Raw genomic sequence first — 16,962 nt, forward strand, 5'->3', positions numbered from 1 at the left:
CCATCAGACAGACACATTACTGTGGCAACACCACAGCCTGTCTGAGCTTTAAATATTTAACACTGGTCTGCCTGTGGGGAGGGCGCTGTCAATGTTGCCTGGAATCCCTCGCGCACACACACACAAGTATAAAACCTTGAGTGCACACACACACAATCCTTTCAGACAGGCCCAGACGGACACTTAAACCGCAGATAAGAGTTACATGCACTAACACATGTACTCTCCCTCTGTCTCTCCCCTTCCCCAGCCACTCCTATCTCTCTGCCTCCGTCTCCTCCACACCCAAGCAGCATCTCGTCCCCTTCCTCAGGAGAGCCCACTCAGACAGTCACCTGGTACTGTGTCTGCAATTGTGATGAATATTGGACACACACCACCTGCCTCTACGCTGTCTGAATGCCTCATAAGTGGTTCTATGTGTGTGTTAGCCAGCGTGTGACTGTTCATGATTGTAAATGAGTCTCTTATAGCGAGTGTAGAAAGTTGGCGGCCTGGGGGACGCCACAGCAGTGTGTCAGTTTTGCTACATGAGTGTGAATGAGTGGGTTAATTTGTGTTTCACAGCGGGCATCTTAATTCGTTAAGTTTATTAAGTACACCTGTGCATGGCCTGCTTTTACAAGCCACAATGTCTGCCGTATGTATTTACAGCTACAGTAACAACAACTAAAAAGTCTCGGTATCTCATTTTCCTTCGGCTCTTGCCGCCTTTGAAGCTGTATATCATACTAAACAACTTGTCAGATAGTTGCTGAAAAGTGAGCACAATATGACCACAGGCGGCAGATGTAAACCCACACAATTTGGCACGTTGTCACTTCCAGCGTAGACTGAAAGGTAAAAGACACACTAATGGGGTTGGAGAGCTTTCTTGCTGCTAAAAGGCAAAAAAGTATTTTTACTTTTTTTCATCTTCCCAAATCCAAAAGACACATGCAACCGTTTAAGAAACAGATTGAACAGGTCTCCAGATAAGGCCAAGTCATTTCTGGCTGATCCTAGTCCCCCCCTGCATGGAGAGCTCTCATTGCTTCTGTCTCGCCGCAGATACACGTTACCAAGAAGCAGGACAAACAGATACAAGAACTTGTTAGTCATTAGCCTTTTAAACACGTGTATGTAATATATGTAATGTATATATCAATTTTTATCTGTCTTATTGTATTGTATTGTCCACTGTTGTTGTGTTTGCTGTTTGTAATGCTGGCTGTGAAACAAATGGCCCCTAGGGTATAATAAAGTAACCTTAACCTTAAACAGTGCTTAGATAAACTGTAACCAGTTGCAAGCTTAGCTTGCTAGCATACCTCCTGCTGTCGAAACCACAACTTACAGGTCTAAAATACATTATTGAGTAACTATATTAGTTTGTGGGGTTTTAAGTTATGTTATAAAACCTGTACTCATGAATTGACATTCACAATTGTGTTTCCCAACCGTGTGGAAGCTGTTTCTGAGTGCTATCCGTGTTTAGGCTAACGCTAGCAAATTTGTCCTGCTTTTGGTTGGTATCTTACACTTTAGCTAACATTGACTGGGATATTGTTCAGTTAAAAATACTTTTTTAGTAACATTTCACATAAGAAGCCATCAAGTACATTTTATAAAGAGTCATCTGGAGACATAAAGTAAGTTAGAGAGTGTCTTTTAACCGTCTTTCAGAGCTAACATTAGCGCGTTTATGCAGCTAGCTTGCGTTGAAGAAATCTGCTAGCAACAGGGGTCTGTTTAGCTGCCAACATTGGTTTTCCCAGACTAAAAATAGGAAACTGCTTTAATCTACCTCTGTCTAAAATCAAGGAACCATTACTAAAGTTAGAACTAGTAACAACTTCTTTAAGGTATGAATATGCAACTTCTGTCAACGAAAAGCTTGTAAGGGGGCTGGGCTTAGCAAGCAGTCATTCACTAAGATAAGATAATCCTTTATTGATGCCCAGGGGGGAAATTCGGTGCAGCAGTACAAAGACAAAATAGCAAGTAAGTAAATACAAATAAAAATACGAGGTATTCAAACTGTTATACAAGTAAGAGTAAGTGCAAAGTACTAAGTACTGCGATAAGGAAAGTGTATGCAAGTGAAACTAAAATACACCAGAAGTAGCATGCCCTGAAAGTTCGGGACAGTTGTGTTAACTTATGCAGAAATGCTTTAAAGTGTTGATGTGGATGACTCAAAGGTGTGTGTATGTGATTTGTGCCTGTGTGTGTGTGTGTGTGTTAAACAGAGACATGTGTCACCGGTAAAAGCTGCTGCGTTATCAGGAGCAGAGGGAGGAAGTGAGGCGTGAAAACACAGCTGACACCTGGCTGACCTTTACTGAACTTCACCGAGAAGTGACACCACCTCCGCCCGTACACAACTAACTTTGAGCGCTCTAGCCGGATCGCTGAACCGGTGACACGCTACAAGCTGGACATGACGTCCTTGGAGAGGGTGCTGCCACGGAAATTTAAGGGGAAACGGCATCTTGCTGCGATGCTGTGGCTGTTTCGGGGAGGTTTGTGTGTCGGGTGGATTGACAGCTAATACAGAGGTCCATTGCCTTCCTAGTTGTTTACATGGAAAAGTGAATAGCTGCTGTTTCTTTTCAATTTTGGAGACTAACAATAGAGAAAGAGGAAGCAAGTTAAGATTAAAGGCAGGATAAAAAATACCCATGTGTAAGTGTAGGGATAGGTATGTCATTGGGACATATAATTACGTATAAGTAAAAGGATTTTGCTAGTGTTATCCGGGGCTAAAAATGCTCTCCAAATTTAGGCATTCAGCTGACATCTATTTTCTACATGACAGTGGCTCGAGGTTATGTACCAGTGAGGAGGAATGCCAACATCTGTGTGTGAGTCATCACGTCAAAAGGGATTATGTTCAACTCTTTAACACTGAACTTCATTTCTGGACATGAAAGGCCCGGGGCTGATTTTCCCAAAACAATAGAGGTGCATCGACCCTTGCAATTCGAGGCTTTTCTTTTTCTGCTTCCTTTGACAGAAATAGAAATTACATATTATTAAATGGGTGCTTTTGCCTCTTCCGTTTCGTTCGTAATGGTATAACTGAGGTTTTTCGAAGCCCCATATACTTTTTTTGTTTATAAAATATACATTTTGCATGAATAGTTGCACTGAAAAATAGTCATATTTCATAAATAAGGAAACATTTTAAATAATAAATAAGGAGACACACTCAAGAGTTTCACTTAATCGTAAAATAGCATAGTTCTGATCAACTGGCTGTAGTTAAACATGCCTTTATTTCTCTGCCTTTACCACCAAATTAAAATAAATGTAGGATGCACACTTGCCATCAGCATCGAATGTGCGCATGTGCAATAGTCACAAGCAAATTAAGTGAAACGCGTCAAGCTGCTACTCGCCAGTTTCTCGTATTCCATCACTAATCTACAGAAAAAGTCTAACTTCACATTAGTGCAGCTCTTCACCAGAGCACACAGAGTGAACTGCTGTGCTGCAGAGTCTGTGTGTCACCTGCCTGTAAACTGTAAACAAGCATGTGACGCTGCTGCTGTCACAGATAACTGTGTTGCTCTGTAGGTGAGTGTATTCCTGTTATCAGCAGCACCTCGTCCTGATGCTGATTACCGCTGTGGCTTTATGAACGGACCGTTTACCTGCAGCGCACATGGCATGAGGTTGTGTGTGCCGACAGGAAGTAAGAGATGGTTGTTTTTACTTTATAAAGAAACGTGTCGCTCCACCTGAACTCTCTCTACTTTTTCATGCGGGTGTCAGACGCTGAACTAAAAGTGAAAAAAGGAGGAGAGGGGTTTTGTTCTGTTAGAAAAAAATAGACTTAAAAGTCCTAAATAAGAAGTATGATGGATCATTGTTTATATGGACATGAAAACACAAAAAATCGCATTAATATGGCAGAAGAAAAACATACCGCAATGTCAGTTTTTTCCTATATTGTGCAGCCCTAATCAAAATGATTTGGTGAAAAAAGAAACTGGCTCACCGTTGGCAACAGCTTTAAGCTTCTTGAGCAGTTTGACATGAGAGTCCGGCTTGATGGTTGTGGTGACGTACGGCTCGCATCTCGCAGCGTCTAGTAAGGTGTAGTAGTAGAGCAGGCGGGCCTGGTCGCTTCCCTCCACAGTTGGCAGAACGTACTTGGTCATGTGGCTGTAAAAGGCCTGAGGGTTGCACTTCAAGGTGTCAAACAGGCCGAGGGAGTCGCTCCGGGACTCGATGTCCTTGGTGGAGAGACTGGAGGGGGAAGAAATGAGAAGAGAATTGAAACACGAGTGTGTGTGACTTAATTTTCTCGACAATTCCAAACTGAACACAGCAATAATCCTTCCAATCCCCAAGTTCAAAGCTTTAACACTTTGTTGGTAAATGCCTGCTGTGTGAGATATGTCTTCTCGAAGGAAAATAGAAACAGTTTCTGGTATCAGAAGCATTTTTTTTTTTTTTCTAAGAAACAAATTAAGTTGTTCCCATAAGCACAAGCAGCCACCATGCCTGAAAAAGATAAGAGAGAGCAGTGATACTGAGAAAAGTCCAAATTTCATCAACAAACAAATCAAAGAGGGAGGACGACTTGCACTGGAGACCATTTCATTGCAAAGCAGTACTTGAAAACTGCTCTGCAAAGGCAGCACGGCGAGCTTATCACCAAAGATACAGTCCCTGGAAAAGAAGATGAGGATTTCATAGATTATTACTAAAAACACATTTAAGAACTCTGCCATGTCTTCGATGAAAAAAAGGCAAAATGGGTACAAGAAGGAGACAGACAGACGGAAAGGAAATGCTAGACTGTGGGAAAAAAAATCAGTGTGGAAACCTATTCAGCGATTTGTTCGAGTCGCACATGACTTGTGCTCTGCTTTGCTTTTCAAAAACATGTTTTACCAGCGAACACAAAGTCAACAAACAGCAGGTGGTCGAGGACAAGAGAAAAGAATACAAGCCGGGAGAGAGCTGAAGCGTGGAAGGAAAAAACCCTTAGAGAGCGGCAAAACGGAGGTTAAACAAGGGAGGATACAAGGAAAGAAAAGGGTGAAGACGAGGGGAAGCTGGATGAGGGCGTTCTGGGAGCGTGTTAGCGTGAGTCTGTTTATCTGTTAGAACGGGACAACATCAAAGGGGGGCGATGTTTCCTCTGGGCGCTGCGTCAGAGCGAGCTGGGAGGCTTTTTCGCTGATGAAAAAAATATACCAACGTGGAGGGAACAGACAATAAGCTCAATAATGCAAATAACGCTAATCATCGTCAAAACATGGGGCTCTTATGCTGGAGCCGGCAGCAGCAACTAATTCCGAGTAAAGAGTCACTTTCCCTCTCGTCTCTTTCTTTAAGTGCACACTCTCCGGGGCGCTCTGAAACCCCCGATCACCGCCTGATGTTTCATTATTTAAGCACATTAGCTCCAAAGTGACTGAAGGAGGAACAATGGAAAGAGAAACAACAACTTATACAGGTAGGATGTTTGATGTAAAGAGTTTCTCCTGGCAGGCAGGAGGACAGACAGCTGTGACTGGCGGATTGTGTGAATGTCAGGCCCTGCTTTAGCTTAAATGTGTGATGCTGTTGTTCTTCAAAGCCAGGTTGTCATCTCCGCTCTGTCTTTCTTCTCCTATACCCAGTGACAAAATGTGTTTAGAGCCTCTCTTTGCCTCCTCTCTTCCTTCTTTAGCTTCAGCATCTCACAGTTTTATAATGAGTCAGGTGGCGTCTCCCTCTGCACTTAACACAATTTCACGCTCTTTTTTTCTGTTGCGTTCATGTGGCTTCTCATTACAATCTTTTCTTGTTCGTTTTTCAACAGCTGGAGCGAAGGAGCCGATTTAATCTGGCGGTCTATTCCCACTTCCATCCTCTCTCATCCCTCTCCCTGTCCCCGTTTTTAGCACATTCTGTTTGTTGTCTCTCCTCAAAACAAAAAATAGGCCTCTAATATTCTTAAATTCAGAGGCACATTTAATTGCCGTGCCAATCCGACAGCCTGAAATAAACTCTAGGGGGGCTTTGGCAGGGAGGGGATGATTATTCAGCACGTCATTGTTGTTGGAATTTATGCAAGCTGTGTGGTTTGGTTTTTTTTTACGATCTATGCTGCTAATTTGTTTACAAATTATGGTCTGTCAGGGGGTTGTAAAAGCGTTCTTGTGCTGTAGAGTTCAGCGGAGGACAGTGGCACTAAAAATGTGTGTTTGATTTCAGAAATTGTGTAAAGATTTTGCTTGATTTATTATGAGAAATTGCAACTTAATACAAAAGAGGGCTTTAAAAACACACAATTTAAAGCTCAGGAAAACAAAACATAATTTTAAGCCTGAAGTAACCCTTTTTTGTATTGGTGAAGTTAACTAACAGTTCCATATACAACAGAGCAACATTTTTTGGTGCTATTTCTATAGAAATCTGATCTATTCAAGTCCAAAATCCACTCTCCTTTAAGCTCTGTTTTTGGTCTCAACCGACTCCTAAGGGAAATATCTGGCTTGGCTCTTTAGCTGTTAAAAGCTCGACTATGTTCACCAGCAAGTTGCTAACTGTGTTTCTCACTTGTTGCTAGGCAGCTATACTACACTAATTCTCTGATATCAGATATTTTGAACTTAAAAGAGTGGGGGTATTATGCTAATTTCAAGCTTCATATTTCACTCTGTGATACCTGTGGAGTAGCTGAGCATAATTTACAGTTAAAGTCAGCTCTGTCCCTTTAAGAAGAAGAACAAAAAACTGTGTGAAACCTGGTGTTCACAGCAGCCTGCAGACTGAGCTGAGAAGCCTGGGGATCACTCCAACATACTGTTACCTACAGATTTAAAAACTTTTAGTATGGACATCCAACATTATATATATGTCTTAAAATGTGAAACAGCATAATAGCCCCTCATTAAAATAGCTGCATGCTGCTGCTTGAAATGATGCTAATAAGAGCCCTGAGATTTAACAAAAAACTGTAACGTTGTGGGTCAGAAAAAAAGCCCGTCACTAAATGTCACTATAAAGCACCACAGAGGAAACTGCAGAGTTGAATGATAGGACAAGTGAGCGCTATTATGTGTACTAGAAGAACATAACAATGTTGATGAGTGCTGGAACGCTGGAGCTAAAAAAATCTCATTTAGACGTCTACTGCTACACGAGAAGCTCTGCCTGGCTGTACTCGGGCAAAGCATTGACTTACGCAATAGTGTAGTTAAGTGTGTAAGCATGGTAACATTTGCTAATGAGCACAAAACATAAAGTAAAGCCGAGGCTGATGGGAATGTACATTTGTTTTGTAGATATTTGGTCATCAACCTATCGTCCATCCATTAAATATCTATACCGCTGGAGCCTATCCCAGCTGTCATTGGACGAGAGGCGGGGTACACCCTGGACTGATCACCTGTCAATTACATGGCTGACACTAGAGACGAACAACCATTCACAATCACATTCACAGCTACGGGCAATTCAGAGCCACCAATTAAACTAACGAGCATGTCTGTGGACTGTGGGAGGAAGCCGGAGTACCCGGAGGGAAGCCACGCATGCACGGGGAGAACATGCAAACTCCACACGTCGTCCGAACCGGGATTCAAAACAGGAACCTTCAGCGCTGACCACTGCACCACCATGCAGCCCATAAACCACAGGATTAACAAATTTGATGATACTGGTGCTGCCATCCCTAAAGCTATGCTGCTAGCGTGGATTAACATATTAATTACATGTTTTCTATTTCAGTCAAGCAACAGATATTGCTTGCAAAGAGAGACTTATAGAAAGATCACACACAGCCCAGAGAGAGGCTGAGGTGGTGCAGGGAAAAGCAGCACAGTCGCTCTACAGAGTGGCATGTGGCCGTTGGACACAGCAGGTTAAATGAGGAGCTGATGGCAGAAATTGACTAACTGCTGTGTTTCAAGTGTCAAACCTGACTGCCCGTGTGCCGTGCATCTGGCAGGTCACGTCTAAAAAAAGTCGCTTTTCCCATTAAGTCAGATACGCTGTTCTTGTGTAACTGAAGTAAAGGTTAGTAGTTGCATTTGTTGGTCCGCTTCCTGCTCTCAAAGGTTCTCCCCCATGACTCGGAGAAACACGCTTACAGTCACGCTCCAGGTCATGGTCGCGCTCCAGGCTCAAACCTGTGGACAGCACGTCAATAATCCCACAACAACAGCAGCTCAGCACAGAATGTTCTGCACCTATCGGATCCTCATCCCCACTGAGTGCTGCAGATTTTCTTTTTTTTTCTGGGCAGGAGAGGTATTTATTATGCACAGCAAACTTAATCAAACACGCTACAAGATACTGTAGATGCTTGAGGTAAATATTTGATATGAGTAAATGTTTGTCTACAGGAGGAGTGTAGGAATTACCTGACGCTGGAAATAAGCTGTAAATCTCGTCCAAATAATATATATTCAGCTAAAACAAATCATCATACAGAGTAAACAATATGTCAGGAGAGAACAAATGAAACGCCTCTGTTACTACCTCTGATACAGGCTCAGAGGAGAGAACGACTTCGCCCGAGACGTAACAGAGGCGTAATAATCATGCCTTGAACTGGCAGTGTAAAAGGGGCTAATATTTAATGATGACCAGCAACCAGAACGGATCGCGGCTAAAACAGTTTGATTTCTACATAGAACCAGGTTAATGTTCCATTTCCAATGCACAGCAACAAAAACACACAACTAATGTTGACAACAAAACTTTGTGATTCAACGGTCAAAAACCCTTCTGGGATCAACCGGACATTTACAGTAAACTAGAGGTCTTCACAGAACCCAAGGACCCGGGACCCGAACCAGAACCCGGAGGGATTCTCGTTCTCGGGACTCGTTCTACTGTATTACCCCCGGTTACGGGTCTGTTCAACATTATGTGTGATACCCGAGTGGATCCGGATATCCGGGAATACCCGGCCGTGATTAGAAAGGGTTGGTCATGACTAAAATGCTGTATGTGTGTAATTTAAGTTGCAACAATGTAACATTCGGATGAGAACGCCCGGGACATAAAGTGGAAAAAAAACAGAAGAAAGAGCAACAACAAGTTAAGTCAAAGCCCACGCCGGTAAAGATGATACCTTTCTCGCTAATGTGAAAAAAAAGCTGAAAGAAAACGAATATAAAGAGTTAAAACCAGCAGCTTGTAAACGAGCCACTCATTCATCATCCGTCTGCATGACAGCAAGTGGACTTTTATTCTGATATAACTAGTGGATTAGCGTTGCGGTTTTTATCAACACGACATGAACAGCAGAAAACCTGGATGCATTTTATGAACTTTCTTGGCGGAGGATGGATTATATGCACGGCCAGGCACAGGGGAGAAGGCTGTGTCACACAGGTAGGACAAGTTTTGTTTCTAAGGGTAACTTGTTGATAGCAATCAGCTGTGTAGTCGGTGTTGATCGGGTCTATTCAAATAATAGACGGGTCCGGGATTTCGCGGTTCGGCAGGGATCCGGGTCCCAGCTTTCAAATAATAGACGGGTCTGGTTCGGTTCCGGGTCTCTTTGGGTTCGGGCATGAAATTTTGGACCTGTGAAGACCTGTTCAGTGAACTAACTACCTTCAGAACAGCGCTGCAGTACAAACCAAAATTCACACTTAAATGATTGCACAAGAAACCCAAAATTTATATTATTTGCATGCTATAAGGTCCCTGGAAAGTTAAAGTGCCTGATGTGGACAGAATAAAGAAGAAAATAATTTTTTCTTGCAGCCATCAGAGAGATAAAAACCAACCTTCTCCACTGATGCGATTCTGGACATTATCAACTACAGCTGAAATGTTCCCTTCAGCTTGCAGGGACGCCACTACCTGATAAAATGTGAACTTTTACCCGCCGGAGAAAGTCGCCAGATGTACGGTGAGAAAGATCTGTGTCCTCTCCGTCTCTGAGGATTCCTCATTAGGCTCAAAGCAGAACATATCTGGAGGATGAGTCAGAAGCGAAGGTAACACAAAAGACTGTTTGTTTCTCATCACAGGCAAACACCGATCGGCAGGAAAAAAGCAGCTCGGCAGCTGCTGGCGGCAGGTAACAACTTAAATGAGGAGCTCGGAGGTGTGATGTTTGAAATGTCGAACGTGTTGTTTGTTTGGATCAGCTGACTGTCAAATGATGTGGAACACAGTGTTACTTAGTGCTCCGCCTCAGGTAATCAAAACGTCTTTTCTTCCACCTGAAATCATTAAGACTCACCAAAACTTTTAAACTAATTCAGACAAACTTCACACAGAATTCAAAGCTTAAAAAACAAAGACGGTACAGACTTGCGGGTGATTTCTGAGCAGCACGTCAACACCCTTTCTGTTGATGGACAAGTCATTTAAATGCTTTAATAGCTGTCATTAAAAAGTCAATAAGACCGGCTGAAATTCACGTCCCTACAGGCTGTCGGGAGCACATCCACAAAGAGCCGCACACAGAGAGAACAGCTGACGACGGTGGTGTTTAGCGGTGCATTGATTCCTCTAAAGCGTTCATTCTGTGTTAATAGGACTGTCTCAGGGACACTCTGGCTCCATCATCCATCTCTTCTTCCTCCATCTATCTAACCCATCCTCCACTCACCCCAACCTCCCAGCACACACTGAATCTGCGGGTATCTCTGTACCTAAAGACCTTCCTCTACATCCATTCGCTTTATCGTTAATGTTTAGCAGCCTTTTTCTGCCCGTTTGAGCTGAAATTTGTTTATGCATTTTCCACCCTTTGACTGTTTTTCATCCACATCCACTGCAGATCTCAATAGCGGCGTCAAACCCTTGGTGAACTTGTGTACTAAATATTCACCATAATATTACACCCACCACCAAAGCTGTAATACCTTTGTGTTAAGTGACATTGAAGCACAGAGTCCAGATTTCAATGCATCTGCTAGTGCAAGTATTAATGTCTGCATTTAATCCCAAACTTTAAGAATGATCTCAAAACATGGCTGTGACCACCTGAGGCCTCATCATTTCATTGCCTTCTGCAGCCAGTTATGTCTGCCTAATCTATGTTCGTACCATTTGCCATAGACACCAGTGTTTCAGTGTCTGCTTGCTCCTATTCAGATGGCCAAACCACCCCATCCCAACTGTTGGTTTGGACATCTCATTAGGATGCCTCCTGGGCGTCTCCCTTTAGGGGTTTTCCGGGCACTGTAACTGGGCTGGGAGGAGACCCCGGGGGTAGACCAAAGGCTCAGTGGAGGGACAAAACACTGATAAGCCATAAGATTATGACCACCTGCCTAATATTTTGTATATCCCCCTTTTGCCACCAAAACAGGATGGGCACCCCGACCGGTCTGCAGCTACGCAGCCCCATACACAACAAACTGTAATGCACTGTGTGTGCTGACACCTTTCTATCAGAACCAGCATTAACTCTTTCAGCAGTTTGAGCTTCAGTGAAGGTCATCAATGAGCCTTGGTCGGCCATGAACCTGTCCCCGGTTCACCTGTTTTCCTTCCTTGGACCACTTTTGGTACTGACCGCTGCAGACCAGGAACACCCCACAAGTGCTGCAGTTTTGGAGTTGCTCTGACCCTAGCCATCACAGTTTGGCTCTTGTCAAAGTCGCTCACATCCTTATGCTTGCCCATTTTTCCTGCTTCATCAACTTCAAGGACAAAATGTTCACTTGCTGCCTAACATATCCCACCCACTGACAGGTGCCACTGTAACGAGATAATCAGTGTTATTCACTTCAACTGTCAGCGCTCATAATGTTATGGCTGATCGGTGGATCACGCAGGAGGGGCTGGAAAACGTTGCTGGGGAGAGGGACGGTTGGGCTAACTTTCTTAGCCTGCTGCCATCGAGACCCGACCCCGGATAAGCGACAGAAAATGGACGAATAGATGGATGATATTTGCTTGTTTGCGAGATCCTGTCCAAAGCTGTCTAGTTTTCATGAGAACTTGAACAGTAGTTTTTCCACAATTCTGTTGAACAGATTGGCAGACAAACAGCAACAAAAAACATGACCTGTTATTGCATTGGCAATGACGTAGTTTTGTCTTTTCTGCAAAACCAGGCTTTCTACTGGTGTATCCCAAGCCCGGTGTTTACCTCCAACTGAGCCTGAGCAACAGACAGTTTTCTTTAATGATACAGTAAAAGTTCAAACTACAGATACAGTGTGGCAGCTCAGCTTGAAACATACATATAATGGTTGCAGTTCCCCAGCGACTGTTGGTAAAAAATGCATGCACAAAGGAAAACAGCAGGAATGAGACCGGTGCTCTTTACCCTCGTTGTGCGTAACAGAAAAATCCTTTCCACCGGGCCTTCAAATCAGGAACACAATTCCAATTTGGAATGATATCTAGCTCTTACACCTGTTTGGGGTTTGAATGCACTTATTCCCAAAGGAAGACTCTTGTTATTGCCCTTAATCCACGCCCTGACCTCAGAGCTGGACTTCACAACAGCACTGCACTGTGGCCAAGCTGCTGCAGCTACTAAACAGTCAGTATGAGTCAAATAAAAAGAATGTATTTCCTTACATGGATCAATAAAACTTTAAATTCCATCTCACACCCATGCTCTATCTTAGCGCATCTTTCCCTTTAACTTCTCCCCGGCCTGCTCTATTTATGCCAGCCCCTGCGTCCATCCATCCGTTAAATCAATACGCATATTGCAGATGCTTCTAGTCAAGATTGTAGGATGAATATTCTCCGCACATTTGTCATGATCTTGAGATTTGGGTGGAAACTCACACACACAGCAGCCGTGGTGAGGTTTGAAGAAGGCACAGGTTGTAATTTATCGTTAAGTGGGGTCCATAAACCATTTCCTTATATCAGAATGCGACAGGGGGATATTTATCATAGATGCACACACGTGTGTGCGCGCAAACACACACACACACACACGCTCTCACATACATCTCCAACTCTGCTGAAAAAGCATTCTATTAAAACAAGGAAAGGTGCAGAGCTAGTCAGATCCACAGCTATGAAGTCAGAGAGCAAATAAATTATGGAAATAGACTGTGACACACTCACATCCTCCCTACCACTAAAACACAACTGCACACACACACACATTCGCAACATGTTTGATTTACTCCGGGGGGCTTAAAGTGTGCTTTTTATGTAGGCGAGTTTTGTCATAATTCAGGGGCAGTGGCTCTACTTTAATTCACTTTTTCATTTAACTTTTTTTGACTGTTTAAATACAGAAGGAGTGTATAGAAAACTTAAGAGACATGGGAGTAAAGAAGACACAAGCAACAGGTTTCTTTGCATTTAAGGAGCATTTCAGACACACTTTCACTGTTTTTCATCCATATATGTGCTTATTTTACAAGAGCTGCGGGTCTCAACAGCGGCGTCAAACCCTTGGTGAACTTGTGTACTAAGTATTCACCACCAAAGCTGTAATACCTTTGTGTTAAGTGACATTGAAGCACACTTAGAGGATGCAGATCTCCACAAGGCCAAGAGTCCAGATTTCAATGCATCTGCTAGTGCAAGTATTAATGTCTGCATTTATTTCCCAAACTTTAAGAATGATCTCAAAACATGGCTGTGACCACCTGAGGCCTCATCATTTCCTTGCCTTCTGCAGCCAGTTATGTCTGCCTAATCTATGTTTGTACCATTTGCCATAGACACCAGTGTTTCAGTGTCTGCTTGCTCCTATTCAGATGGCCAAACCACCCCATCCCAACTGTTGCTTTGGACATCTCATGAGGATGCCTCCTGGGCGTCTCCCTTTAGGGGTTTTCCGGGCACTTGTAACTGGGAGGAGACCCCGGGGGGTAGACCAAGGGCTCAGTGGAGGGACAAATCACAAGCCATAAGATTATGACCACCTGCCTAATATTTTGTATATCCCCCTTTTGCCGCCAAAACAGCATGGGCACTCTGGGGGGCTTAAAGTGTGCTTTTTATGTGGGCGAGTTTTGTCATCATTCGGGGGCAGTGGCTCTACTTTAATTCACTTTTTCATTTCACTTTTTTTGAGTATTTAAATACAGAAGGACGAGGAAGAGTGTGTAAACGAAACTTAAGAGACATGCGAGTAAAGAAGACACGAGCAACAGGTTTCTTTGCATTTAAGGAGCATTTCAGACACACTTTGATGGATGAAAGTGATGAAAAAAGTTAACTTGAGAGAGAGGTTATGAGGTTGTGCTATTTGTGTGTGTGCGTGCATGTACCCGCTATCCGTGAAGAGGAACTCGAGGTGAGTCATGTAGACCTCCCACAGAGGAACACTGTAGCGCTTCGCCAGAGACAGAGCGATCCTGTACACGCCGTCGTCCAGCGTCCTGAACACATGTGGAGAGGAGGAAAGTAACGATCAGATCATATTGCATTAACTCCCTCTCGTATGTGGAATGAAAAAAATGCAGATCAAATAAAGCCCACCTCACCGACGCCATTAAAAAACCCACTCTATGTATGATCATTTTGAACATTCAGCAGGCGATGAACTAATCAAACACGCTCCCTGCTTACTCTGTGAGGCCGAGGATGGTCTCCTTCTTGTAGTCGGAGTCGGAGCTGAAGCGCTGGACGTCCACGCCGCGGCCCAGCCCCTGTAACACCTGCGCCTGGGTGAAGTCTGTCAGACGCTCGTTGTACACTTGAAGCTGGCTGATCAGCTTCTGCAGCTCCTCCGGCCACTCGGAATATGCGGACACGTGCTGCGTGACCAGTCGGATCAGGTCCTTTGGGTCGGCCTATGGAAAAAGGAGAATAATACTTATGTTACACACACACAGCAACCGACTCACATGCTGGTAAAGCTTCACCGGGTAAAAGGACACGAAGAGGAATTGTTAATAATACTTAGAATCCTCCGAATACAGTCAATAAAACATAGAAAACTCTGCTGCATATCAAATCAAGCGCTCCCTAAACTAACAGCCACTCTCCCAGGAGGCGATCGAGAGGGGGAGCTGCCACGTCGCGTCATGAGCGCCTACAATGCAGCAGCAGTCTAGAGTGGAAGAGTAAACAAGAGAGACGGTCGGGAGAAACAAAAGTCAAATGTGTGGAACAGAAGACAAAGAGCGGCTCCCCTGAAACGGCTCGTCATCGGTTGTTTGGATGTATTTCGGGTTTAGGGCAAGTGATGTTAAGCAAGAAAAAATAATACGCAAAGAGTGCATGAAACCTGCGTCTGCACCGCAAAGCAACACAACTCACTTGTCCAACCACCGGAAATAACAGGACGAAGTGCAGCATGATGAGCGTATGAAGGCCAAGAGGAATAAGGTCACTATTACAGCACCACACCCTGTTCACCAAACTCCCAAAGACACACTGAAATTACCCATGATGCACCAAATTCAGGTAAAGAACCTATTTTTAAGTCTTAGACTGTGTCCCAATCCAGGGGCTGCAGCCTTTGAAGGAGGTGGCCTACGGAGGATGTGCCATTCGTCGCCTGGCTGCAGCCCCTGGATCGGGACTTGAGCTTTAGTTTGAAGCAAAAATTTGTGAAATGTGAAGATTCAATGAAAAAAATGATGTCCTTAAATAAATAAATAATCGCAATTAATAGTCGTGATCTCAATATTGATCAAAACAATCGTTATTATCTTTTTTGGCTATTGTAGCGCAGCCCTAGTTGTTTGCATTTGCCAACCAGTGAAGTTGATGCACTGTGTCAAAAACACTTAAAGGAAAAGACACTTCCCTAAGAAGAAAACAGATTCAGCAGGCCGGTGTTAAACACACTGATTTACAGGAATTATATAACACCAGCAGCAGCACAGTGTTCCTCTGCAGAGTATGTGATTGTCAGTACACCAAGGGAGGGATTGTAAACTACTCAGTTGCATGTTGCATCATTATCTCAGATGGTGAAAAAAGGAAATAAACCAGTTATAATAAAATACCCTCCAAGCATTGCTACATTCACGATGATGGGAACGGACGTGAGATCAAAGTGACGTTTGAACACCAGAATGTAATCAAGTCATCGTAGAACCCAAGTGAACGTCAGCGCTACATTTAAAGATGCTGCCTTCAGGCGTTCATGAGATATCGCGAAAACAAGACCACAAAGGCGGACGAACAGACACCAAACCCCATAATGCCTCTGGCCACAGCGGTATCACTGCCTTCATAAATGCTCTTCCCCTCCCAACAAATTGTCAAATTAAAAATGACTTTTGTTTGCTTTCATTATTTTTACACCTTAGCCAAATGGAAAAACAATTTGTCTTTTATTTCCAGTCGGGGCTTTTATGTTCAGAACTTAAATGTGCAATATAAAAGCCTTTTAAAAAAGCATAGGAAAGATTTATAAAAGAAAGTGGTCTTTTATGTGTGTCCAATTGCCGACTATTATCCCATCAATGTTATATTCCCCTGTATGCTACCTTTCCTATATGACCTAACATATCCACCATTGTGAACAACTGGATCTCACCAAATATACTTCTACTTCCTTTGCTTTTTACCCCTGATTTGATTTAAAATGCAGCATTTCAGGCGATACAGGAGGTGCACTTTACAGTTTAGGCAGGTTTGACCAGAAGCAAATTGCCCTTAAGGCTTATCATTAAACTAAGTGACACACTGAGCTTTGAGCAGCCCACACTGCATGGTGTCTCAAACTTCACAGGTCTTCTGCTGCTTTTGCCGCAAAGAACTAATGAGGCAATTTTCAAAAATGGCTGTAATTTTCCCCCCCCTAAAAATAATCTGCAGATAAAAGTCGAGGCAGAGAAACTAGACCACCACTACTTCTGTAATTCTGCTTCCAGGAAGACACCGACTGCTGCACCTGAGTTAAATCAGGCAGTTCGACGGGCAGCTTTTTTTCCCAACGTGGCGAGAAAATATGGGTAAATACACCCGGAACTGTAATTGCTACAGTTATTCAGGCCGATGGGGAATTGGAGCGTGGATACACAGTTATGATTGAGAGTGTGATGCGCGGGGAGCGGTAGTTGGATGCTGTATCTCGCTCATCACCTCCGTTCTAATTAAATGAGCTGAATTTGTTTT

At 43.5% G+C, this 16,962-nt stretch overlaps 1 protein-coding gene across 1 annotated transcript in view; it reads right to left on the reverse strand.

Moving 5' to 3' along the window:
* nbas (NBAS subunit of NRZ tethering complex) overlaps window positions 1-16,962 on the reverse strand; it is a 185,129-nt gene that overhangs the window by 62,125 nt on the left and 106,042 nt on the right. The window contains exons 42-44 of the mRNA XM_069657356.1: window positions 14,458-14,681; window positions 14,157-14,267; window positions 3,986-4,236 (exon numbers count right to left, since the gene is read on the reverse strand). Of these exons, the coding sequence (XP_069513457.1) occupies window positions 3,986-4,236; window positions 14,157-14,267; window positions 14,458-14,681 (586 nt within the window). The remainder of the gene's footprint in view (window positions 1-3,985; window positions 4,237-14,156; window positions 14,268-14,457; window positions 14,682-16,962) is intronic.

This window comes from Semicossyphus pulcher, unplaced genomic scaffold (assembly GCF_022749685.1).
Source record: "Semicossyphus pulcher isolate SPU_LCO1_2020_fin unplaced genomic scaffold, fSemPul1.0.p SCAF_11, whole genome shotgun sequence".
Lineage (NCBI taxonomy): Eukaryota > Metazoa > Chordata > Actinopteri > Labriformes > Labridae > Semicossyphus > Semicossyphus pulcher.